This window comes from Dermacentor albipictus, chromosome 5 (genome assembly GCF_038994185.2).
Source record: "Dermacentor albipictus isolate Rhodes 1998 colony chromosome 5, USDA_Dalb.pri_finalv2, whole genome shotgun sequence".
Lineage (NCBI taxonomy): Eukaryota > Metazoa > Arthropoda > Arachnida > Ixodida > Ixodidae > Dermacentor > Dermacentor albipictus.
This window is the reverse complement of record NC_091825.1, coordinates 57,180,166-57,200,320: the sequence shown is the minus strand read 5'-3', so window position 1 is coordinate 57,200,320 and position 20,155 is coordinate 57,180,166. Positions and strand designations below refer to the sequence as shown.

Genomic DNA, 20,155 nt, shown 5'->3' with positions numbered 1-20,155 from the left:
GTCAGTGACCATCACGCGTTGTGTTGGCTAGTGAGTATAAAGGATCCTTCAGGACGACTGGCGCGGTGGAGCCTCAGACTACAAGAATACGACATCACTGTAACCTACAAGTCCGGACGAAAACACTCCGATGCCGATTGCCTATCACGCGCCCCCATTGACCCGCCGCCGCAAGATGAGGAAGATGACGACACCTTCCTTGGCATGATAAGCGCGCAAGACTTCGCTGAACAGCAACGGGCAGACCCGGAGCTAAAAGGCCTGGTGGAATATTTGGAAGGGCACACCGACGTTGTCCCCAGGGCATTTAAGCGCGGATTATCTTCCTTCACGCTTCAAAACAATCTCCTCGTGAAGAAGAACTTTTCACCAGTCCGCGCCAACTACCTTCTTGTTGTCCCGTCAGGACTTCGTCCAGAAGTATTGCACGCCCTACATGACGATCCGACCGCTGGACACCTCGGTTTTTCCCGGACACTATCGAGGATACAAGAAAAGTATTATTGGCCGCTCCTGACCGCCGACGTCGCCCGTTATGTCAGAACATGCCGAGACTGTCAGCGACGCAAGACACCGCCAACAAGGCCAGCCGGATTACTACAGCCAATCGAGCCTCCTTGCCGACCATTCCAGCAGATCGGGATGGACTTGCTGGGACCCTTTCCGACGTCAACATCCGGAAATAAGTGGATCGTCGTGGCGACAGACTACCTTACCCGCTTCGCTGAAGCTAAAGCACTGCCGAAAAGTAGCGCAGCCGAAGTGGCAAAATTCTTTGTCGAAAACATCCTGCTTCGACACGGCGCCCCAGAAGTCCTCATCACCGACAGAGGAACGGCCTTTACAGCACAGCTCACCCAAGCCATTCTGAAATACAGTCAGACAAGGCACAGGAAGACCACGGCTTACCACCCGCAGACGAATGTTCTTACGGAGCGGCTGAATAAGACCCTCGCCGACATGCTAGCGATGTACGTCGACTTCGAACACAAGACCTGGGATGCCGTCCTGCCGCACGTAACATTCGCTTACAACACGGCGGTGCAAGAAACAGCACAGATCACGCCGTTTAAGCTGGTTTACGGCAGGAACCCGACGACGACTCTCGACGCCATGCTGCCCCACATCACTGACGAAGAGAATGTTGACGTCGCTAGCTATCTCCAGTGCGCCGAAGAAGCCCGACAGCTCGCCCGCCTACGGATCAAGAACCAACAGAGGACCGACAGCCGACACTACAACCTCCGACGACGCTTTGTTGAGTACCAGCCCGGTGACCGTGTTTGAGCTTGGACACCGATACGCCGACGAGGACTCAGTGAGAAACTACTCCGACGCTATTTCGGACCCTACAAGGTCATCCGACGTATTGGCGCTCTGGACTATGAGGTCGTGCCAGACGGCATTTCGCATTCACAGCGACGTCGCGCACGACCTGAAGTGGTCCACGTGGTGCGTCTTAAACCATTTTACGGACGCTAACAAACTTTCCTTATTTTGTTTTTTTTATTTGCTATGAGTGCTTACTTATTACTTTCGTTTGTTTGCAGCATCGGGTCGATGCTTTTTAAGAGGGGGGTATTGACACGTGTACTTATCTTTATCGGGCGACAAGTATTGTCGCCTAACAAATATTATCGCACAGCGCGGGACGCGCCTGCATGTGTCCGAAGTTTCTGGAAAGATATCGATGCTTCTATCCGCTGTCTGTTGTCGCCGAACGTTGTGTTATCTGATTTCATCGCTTGACACGAATGTGTAGAACATTTTAGAAGGCATGCGGGTCCCAACGTTTAATCTGGAACATTCGATGATTGCTGTATAAAAGCCGACGCGCTTGACCCGCTGATCAGATTTTCGACGATCGCCGAGCGTGTTCGCCGCTATCGTTGCGCTATAAGTGTAGCCTGTTTTGTGGGCACAGGTTCGCCCAATAAAAGTTTTGTCGTTCACAGTACTGCTACTGTGTTATTCAACGTCACGACCACGTGACAATATGCGGATAATGAATACCTTCTTCCACAAGCGAGATAGCCGAAAGTGGACGTGGAGGAGCCCGAACGGCGAAACTAGAAATGAAGTCGACTTCATACTCTGCACTAACCCTGGCATCATACAAGATGTGGACGTGCTCAGGAAGATGCGCTGCAGTGACCATTGGATGGTAAGAACTCGAATTAGCCTAGACCTGAGGAGGGAACGGAAGAAACTGGTACATAAAAAGCCGATCAATGAGTTAGCAGTAAGAGGTGAAATCGATGGATTCCAGATCAAGCTACAGAACAAGTATTCGACTTTGACTCAGAAAGAAGACCTTATAGTGTTGAAGCACTGAACTACGATCTTGTGGGCATCATTAAGGAGTGTGCAATAGAAGTCGGTGGTACTCCCGTTAGACAGGATACCAGTAAGCTATCGCAGGAGACGAAAGATCTGATCAAGAAACGCCAATGTAGGAAAGCCTTAACCCTACAGCTAGAATAGAACTGGCAGAACTCTCGAAGTTAATCAACAAGCGTAAGACAGCTGACATAAGGAAGCATAATATGGATAGAATTGAACATGCTCTCAGAAGCGGAGGAAGCGTAAATGCAGTGAAGAAGAAACCAGGAATTGGCAAGAATCAGATATATGCGTTAAGAGACAAAGCAAGCAATATCATTACTACTATGGATGAGATAGTTCAAGTGGCTGAGGAGTAGTTCTATAGAGATTTATACAGTACCAGTGGCACCCACGACGATAATGGAAGAGAAAATACTCTAGAGGAATTCGAAATACCCCAGGTAATGCCGGAAGAAGTAAAGAAAGCCTCGGGAGATATGCAAAGGGGGAAGGCAGCTGGGGAGGATCAGGTAACAGCAGATTTGTTGAAGTAGGGTGGGCAGATTGTTCTAGAGAAACTGGCCACCCTGTATACGCAATGCCTCATGACTTCGAGGGTACCGGAATCTTGGAAAAACGCTAACATAATCATAATCCTAATCCATAAGAAAGGGGACGCCAAAGACTTGAAAAATTATCGACCGATCAGCTTACTGTCCGTTGCCTACAAATTATTTACTAAAGTAATTGCAAATAGAATCAGGAACACCTTAGACTTCTGTCAAGCAAAAGACCAGGCAGGATTCCGTAAAGGCTAATCCACAATAGATCATATTCACACTATCAATTAGGTGATAGAAAAATGTGCGGAATATAACCGACCTTTATATATAGCTTTCATTGATTACGAGAAAGCGTTTGATTCAGTAGAAACCTCAGCAGTCATGGAGGCACTGCGGAATCAGGGTGTAGACGAGCCTTATGTAAAAATACTGAAAGACATCTATAGCGGCTCCACAGCCACCATAGTCCTCCATAAAGAAAGCAACAAAATCCCAATAAAAAAAGGCGTCAGGCAGGGAGATACGATCTCTCCGATGCTATTCACATTGTGTTTACAGGAGGTATTCAGAGACCTGGATTGGGAAGAACTTGGGATAAGAGTTAATGGACAATACCTTAGTAACTTGCGATTTGCTGATGATATTGCCTTGCTTAGTAACTCAGGGGACCAACTACAATGCATGCTCACTGACCTGGAGAGGCAAAGCCGAAGGGTGGGGCAGACAACCAAAGTAATGTTTAACAGTCTCGGAAGGGAACAGCAATTTACAATAGGTAGCGAGGCACTAGAAGTGGTAAGGGAATGCATCTACTTAGGGCAGGTAGCGACTGCGGACCCGGATCATGAAACTTAAATAATCAGAAGAATAAGAATAGGCTGGGGTGCGTTTTGCAGGCATTCTCAGATCATGAACAGCAGTTTGCCATTATCCCTGAAGAGAAAAGTTTATAACAGCTGTGTCTTGCCAGTACTCACGTACGGGGCAGAAACCTGGAGGCTTACGAAAAGGGTTCTACTTAAATTGAGGACGACGCAACGAGCTATGGAAAGAAGAATGATAGGTTTAACGTTAAGGGTTAAGAAAAGAGCAGATTGGGTGAGGGAACAAACGCGAGTTAATGATATCTTAGTTGAAATCAAGCGAAAGAAATAGACATGGGCAGGACACGTAATGAGGAGGGAAGATAACCGATGGTCATTAAGAGTTACGGAATGGATTCCAAGGGAAGGAAAGCGTAGCAGAGGGCGGCAGAAAGTTAGGTGGGCTGATGAGGTTAAGAAGTTTGCACGGACAACATGGCCACAATTAGCACATGACCGGGGTAGTTGGAGAAGTATGGGAGAGGCCTTTGCCCTGCAGTGGGCATAACCAGGCTAATGATGATGATGGACTTTTTTTTACGCTACAGGGCTCCGCGCATTCTCTTCAGTTACCGCGGCAAAGTCTTCCTCTCTTGAATCCTTGCCGAAGTTCTGCACTCCTCAAACACCTTTCACAAGACGAATTCCAGTAACGCATGCAGAGACCAAGGGCTTGACTTAGCATTTCCATCATACTTTCGCAGACGTAATTGCAATGTGCATCTGCCCCGGCCACACTAACTGCAATCCTGCCGTTCGTAACGTTCGCTTATAACACGGCTACTCAACCTACCACAGGCGTTTCTCCATTTTTCCTCGTCTATGGTAGCCCACATAGTTTCGCTCTGGATCTATCGTTCCTTTCGGCTCCTACACCGCCAGCAGCTCCTTTCTGCGAATTCCTTTATCCTTCACACCGGCATCTCCCAGGACGCTAGCAAGTCTTGTTACAACTCGACTCACCATGCTGTGACTTTTTCTCCAGGCGATAAAGTTCGCTGGACTTCTGTGCGCGTTCCCGGCTTGTGCAATAAATTTTTCACTTGATTTGCTGGACCTTACACGGTGATTGATCAGGCGTGCCCTGTTAAGTACCGGGTCTCGCCACTTAGAACAACGTGCGACCGCAGTTGCTGTCTCCCCGGTTACTCGATGGATTTCATAACACTCCCGCGTGGTCAGGCGGCCGCTTCGACACCGAGAGAGAATTAGTGTGAGTGCAACACATGCCTGACTTTCACCACCAACATCTCTACATATCATCATCCGTTGTAGATCTTCATCTGTAAAAGTCATCATCAGCTGCACAGCTTCATCCTCGTGGTGGCAGAACGAGCTCGGCTGGAATAAAGGTGTTCCTTATAATAGCAGTTACACGCCGATGAAAACCAGCAAAACTACAAAATATGGAGGCATGACAATATGCTGTCAGCGCCATAACGGATTTCAAATGAAACGCTGAGTTTGAAAAAGAAAATCCGGGATTTCAGGTGCCAAAACAACGACATGATTACGAGGCACGCGGTAAGCGGTAGGAGGGGGGGGGGGGGGGGGAGGTAGACGCCCCGAATTAATTTGGCCACCTGAGCTTCTTTAACGTGTACCGAATGCAGAGTACAAGAACGTTACCGCATTTAGTCCCCTTTGAAATGTGGCCGCCACTCCTGCGATTCGAACCCACGCTCTAGTTCTTAGCAGCGCTACGCCAACGCCGCAAGCCATAGGCCACTCGCCTTTATACCGACCGCTGGGAATGCAATGACGTCTGTAGCTATTGGTGTCAAAAACGTACTTACTACGGCCAATTCTTTTATCTCAGTGTCTGTTAACTTGCCCCCGCTGTCGTTCAGGAACCCTGGCGACACCATCAGACGCGAAACCTGCATGAGAAACAGGCGCATTGAATTTTGCGTCACGAAAGCGTCAGCAACGAGCCGGAAACATTTCCTCCTGGTGTGTTTTGCAACATCTACATGATAGTCAAGATGGCGCACTTTAAGTTTTCATTGATACGCACACGCTTTCTAAGAATTCGTGAGCTGTTCTTTCTTTGCGAACGTTCTGTGACATTGCTGATCATGCCTGCTACTGACGTCTCGCCGAATAGCTTCAGTACAGCATGTATATAAGAAATTGGATTAGGCCGGCTCTTTTTTTTTCTTCTGTTTCTTTAGGTCATGCAGATTGTTCGAACACCGCTTGTGACAGGATAATTCTAGTTCTAAAACTAATTTACTCAAAAAAACGGACCTTAGTCGCACAACAAAACTAGATGCATAACCGACTACGCAACAAATACTCACTAATGCATTTGTTCACTGATTAACTTACGGCACATATTTCAAATTGTAGCCTGTGAGTTCTCAGCCCGTGTCTATTAGGAACAAATATTCAGGATGACACCATTCTTTAGATATTTATTTCCAAAACACGTAACGAAATACGTGGGCGCTGCAGTTATGGCTCGAATGCATAAAACAGCGGTTTGTAAAAAAATGAGTAGGGCAATTGTGCATTCTTGCAATGCAGTTTCACAGCTCATATATTGAGATACATGCAATACTTAGAAGTAGTCCGAAGTGGATACGCCGAACAAACCCACAGCGTACAAATGGTGTCCCTACGAACCCACTGTGAGGTGTTTTCGGGAGATATCTAAAGCACCAGCGGCATGGCATGATCGCTAAGCCGAGAGCATCCTGGCCGAGCCACGGGCGCCTGGAGCACTCGAGCTCGCGCGCCCAGCACCGGCTCACGAAATAAAGAACGCCTACAGGCTACTGAGCAGGAGCTGCAGCGCAAGCCCGCTGTCGCTGTTAATCACTGCTCGCAAAATGTGGTGGACGGCCCGTATCAACAAGATGCCGGGGGTTTACGTCTGGACATCTCAATACATCCTCAGCTTGTGCTAGGTATTAACACGCTTTTCGAATAATCAGGTGAAGACATGTCTCACAACGAACGCGAATGCCAACCAGTCCCTACCCCGGAAACCGCTGCGGTCGTTTCCACCTCTGCAGTTCTTTCTAACATCGCCCGCTCGCCAGAGTTCTGAAAAGGTAGCCCCGAAACGTGGTCACTGCTGCTGAAAGTCGAGGCCCACTTCAAACCCTTGCGGATAACCCTTGTGGTCAAAGCACTTGCGGTGGCTATGATCGACAAGATTGTTGACCTTTTCGTCTTGTTCGCGAACAACATTCAGGCGTCGTCTTACGTAAAAATGAAGGCGGCTATTCTGGAAAACATCACCACGTATGATTGTTAACAGATTCAGCCGCCGTTCGCAGTCGAGTAGCTCGGCAATCGGCACGCAAGCCATTCGCTGCACTTAGATGCTGGTTCTTCCAGGCTCACACAATCTACAATGTTGCTTTAGCCGTGACCGCTGCTTTTACCCGGACCCTCACGAGAATGGCGCTCAAGGTGATCGAAAATTTGCACTGGGGTACTGGTGGTAGGAGTCACCCACTGGGCGTTCTCCCCGCCCTCCCACCCCGAAAGAGCGTCGACAGCATTCTGGCGTCGCTGAACACGGTGATCGACTAAACGAGCCCTGCTGGCGACACTCGTTGGTACGCTTTTCCAAGACTACATCAGCATCAATCTACTTTTTCACGTCGCCGCCACGCACCCCGCTAGCGTGGGCACCAACACAGCGCTCTGGTGCCACCGAGACGGAGAACAGTCCGCCATCTGCTTGTACCACCATCGCTGCGGCGCCCAGGCAAATCGCTGCCTTCTGCCTTGCGCCTGGATGAGAAACAGACCCTGACTGCTAACGGCAATGAGTGATCGCGGTCCCGCTGCAGGTCAGCTCTTCTACGACACTGACAAGGTCACTGGCTCACACTTTCTGATCGACACAGGTGCCAAGATCAGCATCCTACCTGCTACACGTGTGGATTGTGCAAGTGCTTCCGTCCGGCACTTGCAAGCTGTGAGTGGAACGCGCATCCGCGTCTTTCAACAGCGGTCCATCACGCAAAACTTGGGCCACCAGAGAACCTTCCGGTTACTATCTATAGTTGCCGAAATTGGTCCCGCCCTAATCTGTGCCAATTTTATTGCTTACTAAAGCTTCCTTGTCGATACCAAACGACTGGCGCCTGCTGGATGCAACAGCTCTTCTCTCCGTCCAAAGAATTGCTGCATCGTAAACCATACATGTAGCACGCTCCTGCGCCACGGTTTCCGAAATTGCTATTTGCAGCCTTGATGCGAGTTTTCCCTGATCTCCCCGCATCACTGAGCTCAAAACGTTCGTCACGACGTACACCTCTAGATCGTCGCTAAATGACTTGCATTCTTCCGGCCACGCCGTTTCTCCGGAAAACCTCAGTGGTATGTGCGGAGTTCGAGCGTGCATGTTAGATTGCCTAGGACCAATACGTCAAGCATCGCCTGTGGGCGCCGTTCTCCAGCTATACCTCCCCGATTATTGTCAGCCACTAGCATTCTTATCGCTAACACTCACTCCGAACCAAGCCCCCTACAGCACTTCCGGTCTAGAGTTGCTTAGCATTTACCTTGCCATCGGTGATTTTCTCCATATTGTCTAAGGCCGATAATTTACTGCGCTCAGCGATGACTGACAGCAGGCGTCAGTTGTGTTTCCTGAGTGCTCGCTCAGGTGAATGGCCCGGCTCTCGCTCTCCACCAGCCGATCAAGCCCAAAGTTTGTCGCTGGGCAGTGAACTCTCTCTTCCGTTGTGCTACTGGAAGGAGAACGAACGGCAACCCTGACTGCACGCTCCCTTCAAGTGGCTCTCGCCGCAGTCTCCGATGGCTTCGACATCTACTGACAACTGCAGAACTGAAACAAGAAGAGACGGGGCCAGTGCACCTAAGTTTCGACATGGAAGAGTCGCAATGCGAGAGCCGCGAGCAAAGAAAGGGGAAGACCAGGTAGACAACAAGCGCTAGCAGCTGAAAGGGCCCAACGCCATCCGTGTCGCCCTTTGCTGTTCTCAGTTTGTCGTAAACCTAAGTTTATAACAAACATAGGTTCCTTGATCTTGAACTGTTTTGATATGAACATTTCGTTTGTGAAGGTAATATTCCCCCACTCTTAAAATAGCCCCCTACGGTGCTGCTCGGAGCACTCGAGGCTGGTGAAGCGAGTGATCGCCAAATCTTCTTTAGGGGCTACTGTTGTGGCCGTGCCTGCACACAAAGCGAAGGAGTTTTGACTCGCAGGTACTCGTACTACGAGTGACAGGCAACCCGGACAGTTTACTGTCTAGCATTGCCGAATGTATTTCTGCAGCCTTACAACAGCCAAAACGTGACAAATGCAACAACTGAAAAGAGAAGAGTTTGCATTCAAGAACCGCGTTCATTCGGTATTTGCATCGAGTGTCTCATTGCGCTAAATATAATAATAAAGACTGCATGAAAGGCAGGCATCAGAGTTGCCTTTTTAGCAAAAAAAGCTAGCCAGTATGCACCAGAAAGAATACGGAAGTCAAGGGGCTTCTCATGTGTGATATGAAACACAAAAAAGAGATATTTGACTGCTCCCACAGCGCAATGTTTAAGGCTCCTCTGCCCTACGGTAGGTGTTACTTCGGCAAAACTGGACGCTGTGTAAATGACCGCCTCAAAGAACATTCCACTTTAATGAAGGGGTGTGCTCGCAGCCACCTAGCTGCGCTTCCTTCCACTGTGGCTGTCGTGAATTGTTTAATCAAGGCAAAGTACTGAGGTGCTATGGTGACCGGCGTGCACGTGATATATAGGAGGCCTTTTGCACGAACAAAAACAAATCGATTTGTGAGTGACTGTGCCTACGATATTGCTTCTCAACAAGGAGCTCCCGTATGTTGCATGTGGATGATGGCGACCATTTGCTTTGTGTTTAGTCAGCATCATGGCTGTCTGGCTGGCGTTGTATTCCTACTTTGGTATGTTCTCCTCTCCCTCCTGCCTATTCAAGCTCATGCACATAGTACTGTGTGCGCAGTAAGATATTTGTTGTTAGTCAGCGCTTCGTCCGTCTCAGTCGGCACGTCCTGTTCTTTGCGCTATTACTCGTTCTTTTTTCAGACATATACATAAAGATTGCGTGACAATTTACAAAGTGAAAAAAAATTAAGGCTCGTCATCAGTTGTAAACCATCAAAGTAACTGCGTCGCTAAACCATCGCTTCAATAGATTCTAACACGTGCATTCGATATGCGTAAATTTATTATATTTTTTGAGCATCGCTTCTACCTTACCAAGCATTTTCTTCAAGATGTTTTTGGCATAGATGTGCCTGACTGGTATCGCAAGAGCAATCTACTCACCTTGATTTACCGTTTTTCATTGGCGTTTTTACACATTCTGGCCGAAATGTTTGTTTAGTTGCTAAAAATGATGGCACGTTTATTCTCATTTAAATGAGAAACAAACAAACAACGACTCCCGGTGCAGTCTTTCTAATGAAAATCATATCTAGTAATCTCAATCCCTGCATACTTTAGGGAAGCTTGTGTTATCTCAACATTTCAAATTGCCAGCTCAGTTTTCAGGTTATGGTCACAAATTACTTGAAGGCTGTCTTCATACCCCTAATCCTAGCATATCCGCGGCCTTTGGCGTTAGGGTTGACTCCAGCCGTCAAGCACATTTCTGAGGCCTACCCTAAGCATAAGGGAACATGTGAACTTCTTTCTGAACTTGAGAGAACACCAATCAGAGCAGCATTAATACACAAATTGGATAACTTGGTTAATAGCACTTATATTTCTCAGGTTATCATTAGATTCTGTTCTTTGCTGTGTCTATACTTGATGTGAAACATGAGCGGCCCTATAACGTAAAACAACTCTGGCCTTTTCTTATTGCAATTTCCGGAGCTCAAATTTGCGTAACTACCGATACAAGGCTCGGGCGGTGATCCGCAGCGTAGTTTGAAAAGCCCAGTCAAATTCTCTACCCGTTTGAAGGAGGTCAGTTTTATTTGTTTTCAAAGCTACTAGCATTGCTTACCGTGACAGGTTATTACATAGTTCGCAGACAAGAGGCGTAGAACACGCAGTAGTGGGTACGGCTTCAATGGGTTCGAGCTAGCTCAGTGAAGCTAGATACCAGATCAAGAGGGTGGTGCCGGCGTCTGCGATACGCGCGCTTCTCCTTGCTTATCTTGAGGTGGCTAGTCGAAAATTGCGGCGATGTGCAAGTGAAGGTTGAAAATGCTGCTAAAACGGGTGCTCGGCGGAAATTTGCTCGCAGAGCGATGTCGTATACGTGTCGCAATGGATTGAGAACCCTATACTGCAAGGCAGATTTTTCTATTGTATAAAGATGAATCAGTTCTGTCCGCCAGCACCGAACAGCCGATAGTGCGAGAGTGATCGGCAGACAGCGACCATTTCGGGACGGGACAACGTTCCGCTATTCCAAAAAAAAACCTTCAGTTGTGTGCGGCACATCAATGCTTTTTTAAAGCGTAGTCACTCTGACGCAGCGAATTTTTGCGGTTTTGTAACGTCGCATAACAGACAGGCAAAGTGAGCGCAGACCAAAAACTTTTTCCGGAATAACAGATCGCAAACCGCGAAAGGGGTGTAGAACTGAAAATGATTAGTTTTCTTTCGCTTGATATAATCGTGCATAGTCAGTGTGTACACGTCATAGAGGATGGCGAGTTCTCGCGGTTTCGCGACATCGCGTCACAGACAGTCAAGTGAAGGTAGCCCGAAAATTGTTTGGCGGATCGTTGAGGGCTTTTTGCAGACAATATAAAAACATGTTGGAACAGTTTTACGTTATGGTGCGCTAAGGTTCCTATAGGAATCATTGAACCGGCAACGGTGAAGCTCGTCATGCTCGAATGGTAGTCAGGAAGTCGTAGCTTAGTTGTTATCGTGCGACATAGTTGTGTTCCAATTCTGCAGAGCGTTGAAGACAGCCTACGTTGAGTGCAAAGAAGACAGTTTTAGGCCTGAGTAGTAGCACAAACGGGGAAAACATCTCTGCAACTTAACACAACTTGGCCTGAACAAAAGCTAGCTAAGAAAAGCACATATTAGACTTGCAGTTGAACACTTTCCATCTGCCAACCATGAAAGAAAAAGAAACAACATAGTTTACAGTAATCAGATCCGAATGCCAAGTTATGTTTCCTTGTGCACAAGCGACCTTCCCGTTAATTTACCAAGCATTCCGCTCAGCTGCCATTTCATGTCGACAACGAGGTATGCTGTCCTGTTTTTCACATCGAGGCTCTCTTTGGGAAGTTGTCTCGTTTTCCAGCTTTGACAGAATTGGTACGACACTTAAGAGAGCCGCTGTCTGCTTAGCTATCTATCCAGCTTTCTACGGTGAGTATTGGAACAGAACCATAGCTGCCAAGTTCCACGAGCTTCACCGCCACCTGAAGGGGGATATCAGACCAAGCCACGCCACTCACCCTGCGATAGACGCGAACCCTATTTTCTTCGGTCACGCTCTGGGACAAGGAGTAAGAGAACGTGAAGGAGTCCAGCATCCCTTGTACTTGACTGCGCAGAAACTTCATCGCCTGCAAAACACGGCGTGCAACTGTCAAACACGTAGCGCCCATCGTGTTTCCGCGAAACGCCGCAAAAGCGATAGAAAGTATGCATCATTCAATCATTATTTATTAAATAAATGTTAAAAAATATATACTATAATACCGAGACCGATCCAGTTGTCCAGCGCTGTTTATTCCCAAAATGGCAAAGCCCCAGCTCATGCGCGAAGAAGTCGAAGAACCGGGACGATGACGATGGCTATGTACAAATGAAAACGACGAAGTACGTTAATAGTGCTTACACTAACTTCCCCCCGTCATGGAAGCGGCCAGCCCAGCGGCGGGATAGAAATTATCTAAACGGGGAGTGAAGGGCTTCATCCGCGAGACGTGAACAATTTCGGCATTCCGGCGGCGCCGGTCAGTGTACTACACGGACGAGATAGTTCACTGCAGATGTCTGCTCCACAATGGTGTATGGGCCAATGTAGCGTGGAATGAACTTCGCACAGAGGCCTGGGGTGCGGAGTGGAGTCCAAAGCAGGACTTGGTCTCCAGGATGAAAACGTAGGTCACGGCGTTTGTCGTCGCAGTAACGCTTACTCTCAGCATGGGTAGCTTCTGTGCTTTGCCAGGCCATTTGACAGCAATGTGCAACTCGGGCAGCAAAATCTGGAAGCGACGCGGTAGGCGAAGAAGGTGCGAAAAAGAGTTCTCTGTCGAATGTGGTGGTAGGAGATCGTCCATACACAAGGAAGAAAGGGCTGTAGCCGGTAGTCCGTTGAATAGCAGTATTATATGTGAATGTCGCAAAAGGAAGAATTTTATCCCAGTCAGTGTGGTCAGGACGGATGTACATGGAAATCATATCAGACAGCGTACGGTGGAAGCACTCAGTAAGGCCATTGGTTTGCGGATGATAAGTAGAAGTAGATTTGTGGACGGTATTAGTGGCCCGAAAAACTTCCTCGAGAACTTGTGAAATGAGCGCCTTGCCACGGTCACTGAGAAGAACGCGAAGAGCCCCATGGCACAAGACGATGGCGCGCAAGAAAAAGTCGGCGACCTCAGAAACGGTGCCGGATCGCAGAGGGGCAGTCTCGGCATCTCTTGTTAAATAGTCGACCGAAGTGATAATCCATAGGTGACCGGAGGGTGTCAACGGCAAGGGACCATATAAATCAATGCCAACAAATTCAAAAGGTGCGTTCGGGCAAGGGAGAAGTTGTAGTAAACCGGCAGGAGGGGATTTCGAGCGTTTGCGGTGCTGACATGACGCACAAGAGGCAATGTATTTGGCCACTGTCGTGGATAGGCCAGGCCAGAAGCAGCGAGTCTTTATGCGGTCGTAAGTCTTGTGGAAGCCTAAGAGTCCAGCCGACACGTCGTCGTGAAGTGCCTCTAATACCCGCAAGCGAAGGCAGCGAGGTAGAACTGGGACCCACCGGTGACCTGTAGGGTGGTAAACGTAGCGGTGTAGCACGCCACCTTGAAGGCGGAATTGTCGAAGTTGGCGTCGCAAGCGGCTGTTGGGTGGTTCGGCGAACCCACTAAGGCGATCCATGAGAACTCGACAGTAGGAGTCGGCCCGCTGAAGCGAAAGGAAATCAGAGCATGATGAAAGCGTAACTTGGTCCACTGACGTTATCGAGAGTTGGTGTGAGGCGGCCGTAGCATCGGAACGACGTGGTGGGGGAAGATGATGGTGCGTTACCGGGAGAGAGAGAGAGTGGGCAGCGCGACAATGCGTCTGCATCATGATGGCGTTTTCCAGACTTGTACGTTATAGTGAAGTCATATACCTGCAGGCGGAGTATCCAGCGTCCTAAGCGTCCTGACATGTTTTTCATTGATGACAGCCAACACAGAGCATGATGGTCGGTGACGATGGTGAAGTGGCGGCCGTAAAGGTATGGGCGAAATTTCTGAATCGACCAAACTATAGCCAGGCACTCTTGCTCTGTAATGGTGTAGTTCCGCTCAGCTGGAGAAAGTGCTCGGCTGGCATATGCTATGACTTGCTCTTTAGATGGTGTATTACGTTGCAGAAGTACAGCGCCAATACCTTGTGCGCTTGCGTCAGTATGAAGTATGGTGGGGGCTCGATTATCGAAGTGGCGAAGCACTGGTCCGGAAGTAAGATGCCGCTTAAGAGCTTGAAAAGCCGACTCGCAGTCGCTAGTCCATGTGAAAGAGGTACCGGTAACCAGTAGCTTGTGTAGAGGAGCTGCTATTGCTGCGAAGTTGCGTATAAATCTACGAAAATTTGACGCCAAGCCTAGGAAACTACGTACATCTTTCTGTTGCTGGGGGCGAGGAAACTGGAGAATGGCACTAATCTTTTCGGGGTCAGGCTGGATGCCATCTTTTGAGACGACATGACCCAATACTTTGATCATCTTGCTAGCAAATTTGCATTTTTTTGTATTGATCTGGAGACCAGCATTTGCAAGGCACTTGAGAACTTCGTCTAATCGATGAAGATGTTGGCTGAAGTCAGACGAAAAGATGACAATATCGTCCAGATACCAAAGGCATGTCTTCCATTTTAGACCACAAATTAAGTTGTCTATCATGCGCTCAAATGTGGCAGGAGCATTACAGAGGCCAAAAGGCATCACGTTAAATTCATAAAGGCCATCCGGTGTAGCGAATGCGGTCTTTTCTTTGTAAGTCTCGTTCATCGGAATTTGCCAATATCCTTATCGAAGATCAAGGCTGGAGAAATACTCCGCACCTTGTAGTGTGTCCAAAGCGTCGTCAATTCGAGGTATTGGATATACGTCCTTGCGTGTGATCTTATTGAGCACTCGATAATCCACGCAAAAGCGAACGGGGCCATCTTTTTTCTTTACCAGGACCACGGGAGAAGCCCATGGGCTAGATGAAGGTCGTATTATATTCCGCGCAAGCATGTCAGCAACCTGTTGTTCAATGACCTTTCGTTCAGACGGCGATACACAATAGGGGCGTCATCGTATTATAGCGGAGCCATCGGTCTCGATGCGGTGTGTAGCCGCAGGAGCTTGGATCAACACAGGGGAACAGCTATCAAAACAGGCTTTCAGTTTTGCCAAGACCATCATTACGGCTTCGGACTGCGTGGCTGTTAGGTCAGAACCAAGAACGGCTGGAGGAGGGAAAGAATCATCCAAACCTGAGGTTGGTGCTGGCGATGAAGAAGGGTAAAGCGTGACTATAGAGATAGGTTGAGTGTCGGCGAGGGTTGCCACAGTCATCCCTTTGGGCAGCATCACAGGATCTGGTGTCGTGTTGCAAGCAGACAGAAGGGCGCGCCCGCGTGAAACCCGGACGAGACAGGTGGCAATAAGAATTCCGCGAGAAGTTAGGCGGGAAGAAGCGGCGACTAGGGTGCCTCCATCGGTGATCTGACTGGATGTTACGGCTACAACGTCTTCGTGACCAGGACGCAGGACGTAATCTGCAGCGATGGCCAAGGTCACGCATGAAAGTGAAGAGACCGCAACAGGTTCAAGCTCTCAATCCGTGATGTGGACAACTTCCTCTCTACATGAAATGACGGCTGAAGCAGAATGTAGGAAGTCCCAACCCAGTATAAGCTCATGGATACACGTCGGAAGGACGATAAACTCGATGGGGCAGCGTATGCCGTCGATGAGAACACGAGCAGTACACTGTCCGTCGGGGTGAATGAATGCATTATTAGCACCACGCAAAATAGGTCCAAGATAAGGCGATTTTTCTTTACGGTGCCGGCAACACAGATCACTCCGAAGAACAGAAACGGCGGCACCGGTATCGATGAGAGCTGACGCGGGAACACCTTCGAGAGTCACGAAAGCATGTTGGCCGGGCAAACAGGAGGACTTTTTGAAAACCGATAAGAAGCAGTTTCCCCTCCAAAAACTGCAACAGTTAGTTTCCCGAGTGCTGGTCGACAACATGGGAAGTGGGGCGAAGCGGTGATGTAGAGCGCCGGTAAGGCGATGGAGAACTACGTCTGGCCGAACGGGAACTATAAGGCAGATTGGGAGCAGTTGGAGGAGACGGAGAATGCTGTTGAGGAAACGAGTCCGATCCGGGATAGTAGTCGTCGGATCGGCGAGTGCGGTCTCTTTCGCGCTCAGCATAGCCTCGTCTTTCATCCTGCTGGCGACGGCGGCAGGAGCGAGATATATGGCCGCGTATACCACAGTAAAAACAAACTGGACGAGGTGGACGCTACTGAGGGTACGATGGCGCAGCAAGTGCTCTCGTTCCCATCGAAGCCAAATGGTCATAGGAAACGCCAGTCGGCATGGAAGTCACGGTAGGGGCGGTAGCGAAACAACATCCGCGTAGATCGGTGTGGAGCGCGCTACCAGAGCAAGATGCGCCGTGAGTGTAGTCATCGCTGTCAACTCCTGCTTTACGACCTCGCGAAGGTCCAAGGTGGGGGTTGGGGCGCAGGCAGCAGGTGGACGCTTTAGGTCTTGTAGTTGAAGCTCTTCGCGGATGATGGTGCGGATAAGAGCACGTAGATCTGGAGAATGGGGAACCTGAGGATCGCTGCTGTCGTGTGGAAGACGAATAGACGGAGCTCGTCGAGGCGTTGACACGTTGAAGGGATGTCTTGGACAGAAGCAGGATTTTGCACGATTAAGGCGTTGAACGCGACTGGACCAATGCCTTATAAGATGTGGCGAACGCGTTCGGCTCCTGTCATCCTAGGATTCGCACGGCGGCACAGAGCCAAGATATCCTCTATGTATGAGGTGTAAGGCTCTTGGGGAAGTTGGCGGCGCGTTCCCAGCTTCTGTTTGGAGGCTTCTGCACGGCCAGACGAGGAAGCGAAGATTTGCCGCAGCTTGGAGGTAAACGTGGACCAATCCGCGATGTCGGATTCGCGGTTGAAATACCACGTTTCTGCAACACCGGTCAAGTAGAACGCGACGTGCCTCAATTTCTGGGTGTCGTTCCACTTGTTGCAAGAACTCACGCGGTCGTAGTGGTCGATCGAACCGTCGACGTCATCACCGCGGAGTCCCGCAAAGACTAGGGGGATCGCGCTGAGGGCTCGTCACAGACCAAGAGGGCGCCGCAGGCGGGGTCTTCTGTGTGGTATGGTTAGAGCCGCCGAAAGGGCCGGGGTTGGAAGTGTCCATTGTTGTAGGGGTAGCTGGGTGCAGGCGGCGACCGGAACGGAGCTCCAGGGAGGACGGGAACGCGAGCTGACGTCGGGGTCTTGACGTCCCTCCACCACTTTATAATACCGAGACCGATCAAGTTGTCAAGCGCTGTTTATTCCAAAGAAGGCAACGCTCCCCGCTCACGCGCGAAGAAGTAGAAGAACAGGGAAGATGATGATGGCTATGTACAAATGAAAACGACGAAGTACGTTAATTGTGCTTACAATACATTTGCCCTGACTGTTGGAAGCCAGCGCTTCCTAGGGGGCGCTAATGAAAACTGCCCTCAGCGCCGCAAGTGAGAAAGAGCCGCAGCGTTTAGTCTCCCTAACGAACGCGGGGCTGCAGGAAGCACGTTGTGCTTACGGTCTACGAAAGCGCAACCTAAGCGACGTTGACGGCTATTCCTTTTCGTTTCTCTCGGTGTGAATATTGATAACAGTGAAGAGATTACCGTGATCGAGGACGAATTCACTTGCGGAAAACACCCAAAACATGCCGATATTTGCGGGGTCGCCAGCTGCAATGCGAGCACGGTCGAGCCGCTTAGCTGCGCGCCTTCTGCGGCGACGCACTGCAGCTGAAATTGGCTTGTATCGGTACCGTCGCTGGTGCTAAACGTTTGGCCTTCGACATGCCCTTTAACAACATGGACGTTACGCGTCACTTTACTCTTGCGGGCATCATTTCGCCTGGAATAGAAGCTGCATAATCAATGTTGCATATCAATGCGGCGTGGATGACCTGTTTTTGCAGTAAACACAAAGTGTTAAACGTTTATGTTCGCTGTGAGATTGTGCGATTAGTATTTTCATTTGCTCACTTTTCATTTGGTCATCAGGCACCGCTGGAAACCCAGTGAGCATTTATGCTCGTGCTGCCACTAATGTTACTCTTAGTACCACCGAAAAAATGCTTGCCGTATACATTATTGAACAAAAACACGTATATATATGTTTTTCACTATAGAATGAGAATCTGTATCGGTTTTTATTGAGATGATTAGAAAGATTACAAGTTGTTAATGTACAGAAGGAGGTGCCGAAGTCAAAGACTGCAATGGACCTCCTAGAAGCATTGCCATATTAACGTTCAATAAAATAATATGCCCAGGGACATTTTGCCGGAGAAGCTGTAAAAATTGGCATAACGGGGTACAATCGCACCTGCCTGGATCCTGCGTCCTGCCGTCGCTCATACTGGTAGTTTCCACGAAAAAGGATACAATGACAGAGCTATATAGTACGGCTTTTCTAGTAGTATCAATGAACCGAGCAGATACAACGACGGCCTCAAAGCTTTTTTTTTTGTTTTCATGGCATTTGTGGGTCCCCCATCGTACTGCTGCTGGCCATTTCACTTTGTAATGTAAATCCACACAATGAACGCGATGTCCACAAGGGGGCGTTGCGTGTCAGCTCGAAACTCGATCGCTGGTTTCCCAAGAAGCTGAGAAAAGGCATGAATGCCTGACAGAGCCCCACACTGGTTTTAAATACACATATCACTCAGTCAACAGAATAGTCCAACATGAGCTTGGAACAGGATTATATCCATTCATTCGAGATAGCACACCCATAGTATGCACCTAAAGATCTCATTTGCCTACCTACAAGAAGAGAAAATACATGCACATATACGCGCCTATGCATACAGCGCTGCATAAAAGCTATACAGCAATAAAACTACCAGAAAAAACGGGCAGTGGTGAGGCTGAACAAACATGAGAAGACATAATTTAAACGGAAAATTTTCCCATTTAAAAAATAGATTCACTCATCGAGGTGACGAAACGAAGGCGTTTACCTTTGCGGTAAGACATTCTAAATGTGTCGATTCTTCTCATTACCCGTTGTCAGCCACAATGAAGCCGCCCTTGTTGACTGAACGCACGCTTAGGAGTAGCATGATACCACTCCGCAAACGCTCCGTCCCATGGCTTTTTTTTTCATATTTCGTGGGCTTTCTTTGCAACCCGGAAAAAGCGACAACGTGAGGCACATTGTACGGGAAACAACTCTATCGGTGGTTTCTGAAAGTACTCTACAAGTTTACTTATACTTGGGGTCTCCTGGCAATAATGAAAAAGTTGGGTAATTAAACTTAGAGAGTTATGGCGAAAACAAGAAATTGCCTGAGTTACTGTAGGCTATTGCGAATACTATGCGTCCCGTTTAATTCGCTTCCGACGCGTCTTTGATTTTTAAAGTATTGGCTCAAGTTACGTGGAACACCCTGCAAATAATGCCTTGTTGTAAATGGTATGTTAACAGATTATTATTCACTAATCATTTTTGCGCATGCCGTTGTTTTGCTACAAGATTTTCCCACCCTGTAACAGCAAGAAAAGAGCTCACAGTATGGACAAATCAGAAAGAGAAGAAAATAAAAAAATGCGATATAAAAAGAACTTCACCAATTACACTCTAAGAAAAGTTTGCACCCTTTGCAGCGTATCTTTGCCACACAACGATAATCGTCATCTGCCTTGATGTGTTGCCTTTCTTGAAAACGCCGCACCCGCTACTTTCCTGTCGGGAATGCTATGTCATGATGATAACACGCACGCAGTTCGTTACTGGAAAGTACCGGACTCGCAGCGTTAAAGAACGGAAAAGCGTCAAGGCAGACGACGATTATTGTCGGGTGGCAGATATACAGCCCAAAGGGTGCAAAGGTTTTTTAGCGTGTAACAAGAGCTGCAATATATGTACGAGCTTTCCATCCACATCACTTTTGAAATGCGAAATCTTGTTTCCTGACAGCATGGGCAA

At 48.6% G+C, this 20,155-nt stretch overlaps 1 protein-coding gene across 1 annotated transcript in view; it reads right to left on the bottom strand.

The window, feature by feature from the left end:
- Window positions 1-20,155, bottom strand: part of LOC135911175 (neprilysin-2-like) — a 336,673-nt gene that overhangs the window by 71,166 nt on the left and 245,352 nt on the right. The window contains exons 12-13 of the mRNA XM_070538401.1: window positions 12,148-12,258; window positions 5,548-5,631 (exon numbers count right to left, since the gene is read on the bottom strand). Of these exons, the coding sequence (XP_070394502.1) occupies window positions 5,548-5,631; window positions 12,148-12,258 (195 nt within the window). The remainder of the gene's footprint in view (window positions 1-5,547; window positions 5,632-12,147; window positions 12,259-20,155) is intronic.